The following is a 9404-nucleotide window of genomic DNA, read 5'->3' as shown; positions in this document are numbered from 1 at the left end:
GACATAGCATGTGAAGAACAAAGCATTCAATATTGCAGATCAGAAGAAAAATATTTACACTAGATTTTTTTCTACAACACCTACAGTCCAACAAGTCCAACATTTTGCCGTACAGAGGGCTATTATTTCTCAATATAAAAACTGATCCACCCTATTGAACAGGAATCTCGTTATAACATTGGTTTTTTCGTATATAAGGTATGGTGGATGTTTAAAAATTCGTATTCGTCATCATTGCAGAGTATGAGACGAATCGGCGCTTCTTAAAACCTAAAAAACCAACTTGGTAATTGAAGTAAATTATTTGAAGCCTGGCTTCGGTGATACATATTCATTCTTTGACATTCCTGTGTAGGAATACTCTTTCAGTAGTTCTGGTGTAAATCAATAGGATAACAAATAATCTCCAACTTTTTTGAAATCAACTTCACCTGAAGTTCCACCGATATTAGATGAAAGTGACTTGGTTAAAAAAATGTAAAAAAAGTTAAAGTTAGTTTCTGACAGAACTCTCTGTCACTTTTTAATTTCGTCTCAAAATCGTTCATTTCGGAAATTGTGCTGATCGGGAATATGTCATCATCATCAAAAATTATAATCGTACAATCATAATCGTAGAAAGACTAAAGTCGCAATTCGTTTCTACCGAAACATAGATCATAATGGTGAGTAGCAATAACAAATAAAAACGCATTAGATTAAAATAAGCTTTTACCAAACGGAAACATTACAAGTTATACTAACATGTAACGGAAAGTCTTTTTTATAAAAAAGCTGAAGTGTAGTCCTAGAATAACAGACTTTGGCAAATTGATAGTAGTAACCTCTTATTTTAAATGGATAGTCTCACGTTTTGTCATTGTCAAGTTGATGTGTCACACATTGCAACCCAAACGTAAATATGGACGATTCTTCGACGCTTGAAAAACTTGCTTTTATACAGCAAAAAATCGAGAAGCTGACCGAAGCTTTTGAAGGTGTTTCAAAGCAGATGAAGAGGCCCACTCGGCGACTTACCACCGAATCGATTTTCGATGATGATGACATATTCCCGATCAGCACAATTTCCGAAATGAACGATTTTGAGGCGAAATTAAAAAGTGACAGAGAGTTCCGTCGGAAACTAGTAAGATTTTAATTTTTTTAAACATTTTTTCTTAAAACAATTGCAATGTATCTGTTATTTCTCTTCTAGACCAAGTCACTTTCATCCAATATCGGTGGAACTTCAGGTGAAGTTGATTTCAAAAAAGTTGGGGATTATTTGTTATCCTATTGCTTTACACCAGAACTACTGAAAGAGCATTCCTACACAGGAATGTCAAAGAATAAATACGTATCACCGAAGCCAGCCTTTAAGAAATATACATCTATAACGAAGCTGATTTTCGTGGTTCTGAAAAGTGCAGATTCTTCATTTACCATGATCGCTAATGAGGAATACCTTCAAAAAAAATTCAAAAATGCCCAATCGAAATTTGGAAAACGTGTTTTCGAGGATGAGTTTGATGAATGAACAATTGAACATGCTGAGTGACAATCAAATAAATTCACTTTTAATTGAACATTGAATTCAATCCAAAATGTGTTTTATTTATTACTGTTAATCGTGAAAAGCATTGGTCATACGGAATTCAGATTTCAGTGACATGTTGTTCTTAATTTCGGGAAAGTCTATTAAATTTCATCATAAGTGACAGAAAAATTGAAAATTGAACTATTTTAAATCAATCAATTTGGCTTTGACATAGGTGCAAGTTTTTTTCGTGAATTGTCTCAGTTTTTTTTGTTACTCATCGATTTCAACTGAACTGGTCGTTATGGAATTAGAAGAAGCATCAAGTTCATCTGTGAAAGATCCACGTCCGGTAAGATCCACACCAGACCTCGATTGGCTGATATTCCAAACTAAGCCACTGATACATCAATATTGTTTTTAAATATACAGCAATCAGTACATTTTTTCAGTAGCAATTTAAAGTGAAAAACCTTAGCATTTATTTTTAAAGAAAAAATTGAAATTTTGAACACACAGTCCTTATTTCCGAAAATAGCTCAGAACGAAATCTTTTAATCATTTCATTATCGAACCACCATCGCTTGCACGTTGAAAACAGTCATTCAGTTCGTCAATGAGATAAATTCTTTTGATGCTAGAATTTTTTGCTAATGATAACAAATTGAATTGTGCAAGGAAGGTTCAATTTCGATGTAAATGTGATGTATTTGATTCGGGCAAGCGAAACGGTAATGGCCAGTTTATCATTTCAATTCAGTTGACGCAAATATTCAGTTGAATCGTTTAGAGTTTCAAATCTACAGAGCATTTCCGGTGGATACTAGATTACGATAGAATTATCACTAACTAGTTGATTTTGTGATATTTTCTTGAATGCAAATCGATCAGCGACCAAATCGAATGCTATTTTATAGTGGCAATTGAACGCGAAATGCAATCCAACCTTGACAAAGATCGAATCGATCCGAGATTAAACTGTAATTGAACGCAGATCGAACTAGATTAAACTATGTTCGAGATCAAATCAAGATTCATATCGATCTGATTGCATTTTAATAAGGACCATTGATTACATTTTACACTCAATTTTTGCAAATGCATTGGAATTGAGATACTAACATTGAATTAGAGCTACTAAGCCATTGAAGCAGCCATTGAACAATTACATAACGGCAAAGAATTTGTTTGAGGAATTCGATTTTTCTATCCTTCATAAAAAACACAAGTACTAGTACATGCCACCAGCTATACATTCAACTTCTGTGCTTATTGTTTGAACAATGAACAGTTAACACACAATCAACCGTTCACACAAGTTTCGATTGCTTAAAATGTGTTAAAATGCATTTGTGGTGGCGTCTCGAAACTATGAGATTTAGTTCTGATAGGGCTTGCGACAAAATATATGACCTTCAAACACAGTCCTCCTCTAATGCTAAAAATTGCTCCTCTATTACTTCTTTATAGAGTCTCGGATCAAGATTGAATCCCGTTTACCAATATTTAATTGGCGATGCAATTGAGACTTTTGTGGAACAGCTACCCACTGAAATGGATGTAGTTAAATTGTTCTGTTTTGAATGGGATGATCATAAAAGTGCAAATGAAAAAATGACAAGAGTGGTAAACTCAATCAAAACCACTTGGAGTCGGGCTGGTTTACCTCAAAGAAGTATAACCAGTATTCGTACAAAAGTCAAAAATCTCATTGCAACTTTCAAGTCAATAGTTTCAAGTCGAACGAAAGGTAATGAACTAAATAAATATGCCAACATAATATTTTATATAGTTCTAATAAAATGACGGCAAGTTTACAAGATTCATTTTGACATCTTTTGATATGAATACAACAGATTGAGGAAACCAAGATTTGAATGTATTTTGAATTCGGTTGTTCTCATAATATGTTTCGTTGACGTACAGTCGTACATTATTGATATTCATTATTCAACATTTATCAAATTTGAGATTCTACCTTTTCACCAATATTTACCTTTTTATGGAAATTGTCAATTATTGCTCTCTCTTTTTAGAGGTTTTATCCTTCTATTTGCAACTTAGGATATATTAAGCTATATGTCTAAAAATCAAACATTCTTTGAAGACATTTTCGTTTTCCTCATGCCGAACATTTTCCACTTCATTTACAGAAGAAATTAATCATGTAAACTTGGCGCACTTTGTAAACAGCAATTGTTCATAATGATTTGTGTAAAATATATTTTAGATCATACTTAGATCATAATCCCCCAGGTACTGCATCACAGGGAAAGAAAGAAAATGATTTTCTTAACAAAAGCAAACGGCTGTTTGACATTATTGATCAAAAATCAGAACCAAAATTGAATGCGATCAAAAAAGCATTTTTAAGTGATCAAAGAGATGATCGGCGTTTAACTTTCTTTGACTTAAATTTGAATGAAGATGACGGCATGATCGTTGGTGATGGTGGTAGTGGTACTAGTAATGAATTGATGTCATTGGTACCGGAAGATGACGATGACGATACTGAAATGTGCTCAGAACAAGAATATAAATCCGACAGTGAATCCAATTATTATCCGACAAGTTCTGATGATGAAGACTATCAGCCTAAGAAAAAACTGAAAACAGAAACCATAAATGCAATGCACGATGCTGGGCTTAGTTTCAGGCAAATGCACAAAGTTTCTGAAGCATTTATCAAACAGTTTGATGAAAATCTCAATGACTATTGTATAGCACCTTCAACTTTTCACTCGAAATCAACGAAATTGCGCAAGAACACCTATGAAGAAATTTCAGAGCAAATGAAGGAACGAAATTCCAAATTAGTTATTTTATTTGATACAAAAACGTGTGACCAACTGAATGCAGTCCATTTACAAAAACAGAAACGTCTCGCTGTTGTTTTATATAACGAACGATGCCATTATGGAGTCTGTATTTGCACTGTTTGTAATTCACAGGCTGAAACACTAGCCAATAAGTTATTGAACGTTGCCATTGAATACTGCTTATCAACACGCATTATAGGTCTTTCTTGTGATACAGAAAATACGAATATTGGACATCATGCTGGAACATGTGTGTTATTCGAAAGAAAGATCCAGAAGGAGATCCTCCGTCTGTGCTGTAGGCATCATATTCTGGAACTCGTGCTGAAAAAAGTGTGCGTCGAGCTTTTAGGCACAGTGCAAACACCGAGTTTCAATTTCGAAGGATTAGAACAGTTGAAAAATGAGTGGGATAACATACATAAATATAGATATCAACCTATCGATGAAGAAGAAATAGGATATTCAGCAACACTATCTGTTTTAAGGGACCAAGCAATTAATCAGCTCAGAGAAGATACAAAAAATCCAGTGGTAAGGGATGATTATGGCGAATTAAATGACATCTGCCTAAAACTTCTGGGAGTTACCACTAGCAAAAAAATCCGAGTGATTGGAGCCTCCAGCAAAGCAAGGTGATTGTCTCATTGTAGTTAATTACTCAAACAAAAAACCAAGTAGATGAAATTGCCTTCTTGATTCTTGTAAAAGTAGATTCTTGATCTGCTTGAACACTTAGTATTTACATAGAAAGTCAGAGATCTAAGAAAACGCCGAAGCTACACTACCGTGCAGAAGTTTAGAACCACTAGGTATTTTTCATACAAATTGACCATTTTTGGTGGACTCATTAACATATTTCGGAAACACCTGCACTCTTTATATTTTGTGCATAGTTTCTACAACGTTTCAATAGTAAATTACAGAGGTTTCATCGAAAAATATTCACGTATTTAAAAAATATATCAATTTGAATTTGATCTGTTTTAATCTTCATACAAATTTGATCATTTTTCACACAGTACAAATTCAAATTGCTATATTTTTGAAATTCATGAATATTTTTTGATGAAATCTCTGTGATTTACTATTGAAACGTTGTAGAAACTATACACAAAATATCAAGAGTGCAGGTGTTTCCGAAATATGTTAATGAGTCCACCAAAAATGGTCAATTTGTATGAAAAATACCTAGTGGTTCCAAACTTTTGCACGGTAGTGTACTTGAAACAAAATGACTCGAAGTAAATTTGGCTTGATTTGACAGATCATGTTCCTAAAGATTTCTTAAAATATGCCCTGGTTCCTTGTTCAAGTAGTTTTGGTGCGTACTAGACAAACTAAAATTCAATGTAAATATTAAATACTTGGTAAGCATCTAAGTTTTTATGAGCATCGTAACTTAAATGAACATTTTTAATCGCTTTATTCAAGGTGATGGCAAAGGCTATATTGGTGGGAAAAGCCACTTATTCAGAGATCAGTTAGACTTGGATCCAGAAACATGCGATTCTCTGAAAAGAATTTGCCTCTTCGTTTGTCAAATCTACGTCAAATACTGGAATCGAGCTACATCTGTTGTAAATGCACCTGTTAACGACTTAACGCTAATGCAACAGCTAGAACTTTATGAGCAATTTGACGGTGACATCGCTCGAGTTGCAATGGCTAGCTACAGTGAACATTTGTGGTATCTTGGCGGAGAGCTTATAACACTTTCGTTATTTTCAAACAACGTATCAGTTGCTACCAAAAATAGGATGCGTAATAAAATTCAAACGAATGTAGCAGATCGAGATGCATCATCACTGAAATATGAAATAGACGAAACACCTCGATTTAGTACTTTAGATTTGGACGACTTTATACAAATGCGTTCATCTTCCCTATTTCAACTTTTGGAAATCAATGCTGATTTTCTCACACAAGACGCAGCAACATGGGAGTATGTAACCTCGTACAGAATAATAAAAAATGTGATAGAACAAAGCATAATAGTAGTCAATGATGGTGCAGAACGCATGCTCGGAGTAGCTCATAAAACCATAAGGACGCAGAGTGCACGAAAGGAAACATATTTCAAAAACTTGGTTTTCACCAAGTTTGACAAAAATATTCGGGAACACACTCACAATTAAATTTTCGCTATTTTTCAATAAAAGTTCATTAAGAAAATACTCTCGTAACTCCACTTTGAAAGCGAACAGCTGAAATTTCTTCTATTTTAAAATTCCATTGCTTAGGGCCTCTTTGCTGATACAATATTTAAACTTGAGAATAAAATGTTCTTCAAGTCAGTAAGAATATTTTATTCTTTGAACATTTTGCTCTACAATGCACCTGGAAGAAAATATGATCATTTAAATATCAACGCCAAATAGACGCCAAAAAATGATTCCAATATTTGTCACAAATCCACCATCAAAATTTCAGGATGGTTTTCTGGCTGTGACAGGAGATACAGCGATTGTTCGGCCACTTGTTCCGAAAACCAAAACTGCTTGTTACTACACTCAAAAATTGTATGATTGATTTCTCTAGGAATGTTATTCATACATTGTACGAATATATTCTAACAACGTACTAATTATATTCGTGAAAAAAAGATTTGGACTGATGTGAGTACTAATACAGTGCGTAAATTTTAAATATTTTTAAGAACGGCCATCTTTGATTTGTCAGTGCTAGTGAGCGAGTGAGCGTAGCAGTCTAAGTGAACGAAGCAGAAGCAAAAGATTTACTCATTCAATTCAATAAACTATAAAAAAAGAGATTTCGAAATTTTCTTGAAAAAAATTCGACCCGATTTTTACAATCGAAAAAATAACGAATCATTGAAATCCAGTCATTTTTAATAGTTTTATTTCAAAACTTGAAATCATGTCTTACATATCAAGAGAATTGTGGCTTCTCAATGCCTTCCATGTTTCTTATCAGTATATTTGTGAAAACTGGTTGAAAATTAAATGATATGAAGAATAATGAAAAAAATGAAAATGAAAACTAGTTCTAGAACAATAATCAGCCAAGTTTACTCAAAGATGTCTATTTTGACATCTGGTGACGGGTCATTTTTTCCTTGATGGCTTTTGTGGTGTTCAACTGCTGCATTCAACTCATCCACCAACTTCTGGATGTTTTCAGCTGAAATAAATAACTTTATTTTGAAAATCTGCATTTGTTTTTGAAGAATGTAACTTGCCTCTTTGTTTTAATTCCACCCCATGGGACCAATTTTAATGGACGCCAGGTTTTTTGTCACTTATTATATTGAATTTATTATATTTATATTCAATTTATTATATTTATTATTTATCACATTTAAAAGTTGAATAAACAGTTTAGAATTTTTCATTTTATAGAGCGTCTTTCGTCTATGACAACAATTTGAGCGCCTTTCGTTCAATTCACATATGCAATAAAAACGACTGTGTGCAGCCGGTGTGAATGATCGAACTGATTCAATTGAATGCCTTCCACACAATGACAAGTGTCAGATCGACACGGCCACTTGACAGCGATTGTGTGTGTACACATCGTTCGATGACAAAATGCAAAGAGCAAACTGATACATTGTAGTGCACTCGCTGGCGTACGAATGTTTTTATTGTTTTGCTGTGTGCAATATTGCAAATTTTTACGAATTGTGAATGAGTTTTAAGTTAAAAAACTGCTCTCTGAAAAACTGGTTTGATACAAGGGTAAATATATATTAATTGTAATATTTTTCATTTAAATTTGAATGATTTTCTGTCATGACTTTCATCAAACACCACACTAGAGAGAGCATAAACCGTGTGTATCAAACAGAGAGGTATTGATGTCATACCAAGAGAAACTATACTTTTTTACGGAGAGCCCAAATCGGCTCTGAGCGTAGAGTAGTGGATCCGAGCTATGAAAGTCCTGAGTTCAATCTCAACTAGGGACCTTTTTTTTAATACATCTTTCTGTATAGAATTTTTTTGATCTTAGCGCACAGCAATTTTTCTTTTCTTTGACTCTATTAGTCATTTATTTTCTTATTATTTAAAAGAAGAACCTTTCTTTCTGTTGAAATGAATGACTTTTTGGCATAAAGAGATTTTTTCTGATCTATTCGACCAAGAGAAACTTTGGAGTTAAATTTGTTGAATAAAGTAAGAAATTGGAATTTGGATTGTCCGTATTATTCAATTGTTTACAACTCCAACGAAATAAAAAACGCATATCTTTGAACATAGCTCAAGATCTTGTGTGGGTTTTAACTTAACGGTTTAGTGTGTATGCCATTTGTTTACAAAAAAATTACGAGAGTCAGCAACAACAATAGCATTGGAAATGAAATACAACAAGCAACTGTTCAGTGTGCAGTGTCATTATGCCAATTCATTTCATAATAGAGATAGCAACACGTAGTAATACCGTTACATTTTTGTTTTTAAACATCGTTCATTTTGTGTTAGATATTGAACATGTTGTGTGAATGAATGTTTGTGATTTAATTAGATATGCCAATCACTTTGAAACACTGAGATCACATTCAACCACTTTGCACACATATTTGAACAAATTTGGTGTTCATTTTCCATAAATTCAAACTATTAAACCATTATATTAGTTTTCATAATGATTCTTTGCTTTATTTATTCTCTTTTTTGTGTTTACGACTTCTGAATCTTCAAGCAAAGAACGGTTGTGATTTTTGTGAAATATTGGCGATATCACCGATTGTACTTGCGTTTGGAATGAAAGAGATGGGATATCAGCTGAGATTCACATTAGTGCTTCGATTGATTCTGTGTTAATGTGCATTGTATATCTTTGTACGACCATTCCACACCAAGTGGGACAAAAATTGCAAGTGACCTCTCCGATTTCGCTCAAACTTGGTGTATAAACTTCTTATGGCCAAAAACTCGCAAAGCCAAAAAATTAGGGTGACCCAAATATTGAAAAATGGCACTTTTTGACATTTTTACACTAGAAAAGTGTGGTACAAACTTTCAAAACTATATGCATGGTTGGATAGATAATCGATGGGGCTACAAAAAAGTCCACTACGACCACCCCATCCGGGCCCATTCAGG

The 9404-nt window shown here is 33.7% G+C and overlaps 2 protein-coding genes across 4 annotated transcripts; both read left to right on the top strand.

Annotated features, from left to right (window-relative positions):
• The first annotated feature begins 219 nt into the window (after nt 1–219).
• LOC129571134 (uncharacterized) lies at nt 220–1656 on the top strand. Of its 2 annotated transcripts, none has more exons than XM_055450899.1 (3): nt 220–665; nt 868–1126; nt 1196–1656. In XM_055450899.1, the coding sequence occupies exons 2-3, from the start codon at nt 902–904 to the stop codon at nt 1514–1516; spliced, it is 546 nt and encodes a 181-aa protein (XP_055306874.1). In that variant the 5' UTR covers nt 220–665; nt 868–901; the 3' UTR covers nt 1517–1656. The 2 variants fall into 2 exon arrangements, with proteins under 2 accessions (XP_055306874.1, XP_055306873.1); XM_055450898.1 differs by having other exon boundaries at nt 845–1126; nt 1196–1561.
• Nucleotides 1657–1728: 72 nt separating this feature from the next.
• On the top strand, nt 1729–5078 carry LOC129571133 (uncharacterized). 2 transcript variants are annotated; one of them, XM_055450897.1, is made up of 4 exons: nt 1729–1868; nt 2987–3266; nt 3773–4452; nt 4535–5078. In XM_055450897.1, exons 1-4 carry the CDS (start codon nt 1821–1823, stop codon nt 4661–4663), a joined length of 1137 nt encoding a protein of 378 aa, XP_055306872.1. In that variant the 5' UTR covers nt 1729–1820; the 3' UTR covers nt 4664–5078. The 2 variants fall into 2 exon arrangements, with proteins under 2 accessions (XP_055306872.1, XP_055306871.1); XM_055450896.1 differs by having other exon boundaries at nt 3773–5073.
• Nucleotides 5079–9404: the final 4326 nt, after the last annotated feature.

This window comes from Sitodiplosis mosellana, unplaced genomic scaffold (assembly GCF_009176505.1).
Source record: "Sitodiplosis mosellana isolate CC-2019 unplaced genomic scaffold, AAFC_SMos_1.0 Smas_scaffold_1383, whole genome shotgun sequence".
NCBI classification, from domain to species: domain Eukaryota; kingdom Metazoa; phylum Arthropoda; class Insecta; order Diptera; family Cecidomyiidae; genus Sitodiplosis; species Sitodiplosis mosellana.
Note: the sequence above shows the minus strand (reverse complement) of the source record. Positions and strands in the feature narration are given on the sequence as shown.

Excerpts from the sequence above, each read along its gene's own strand:
- LOC129571134 (XM_055450899.1), top strand. The coding sequence starts at position 902 with ATGGACGATTCTTCGACGCTTGAAAAACTTGCTTTTATACAGCAAAAA. Across the intron at positions 1,127-1,195 it reads GAGAGTTCCGTCGGAAACTA|ACCAAGTCACTTTCATCCAA; the intron begins GTAAGATTTTAA and ends TTTCTCTTCTAG.
- LOC129571133 (XM_055450896.1), top strand. The coding sequence starts at position 1,821 with ATGGAATTAGAAGAAGCATCAAGTTCATCTGTGAAAGATCCACGTCCG. Across the intron at positions 1,869-2,986 it reads CTGTGAAAGATCCACGTCCG|AGTCTCGGATCAAGATTGAA; the intron begins GTAAGATCCACA and ends ACTTCTTTATAG. Across the intron at positions 3,267-3,772 it reads AGTTTCAAGTCGAACGAAAG|GTACTGCATCACAGGGAAAG; the intron begins GTAATGAACTAA and ends ATAATCCCCCAG.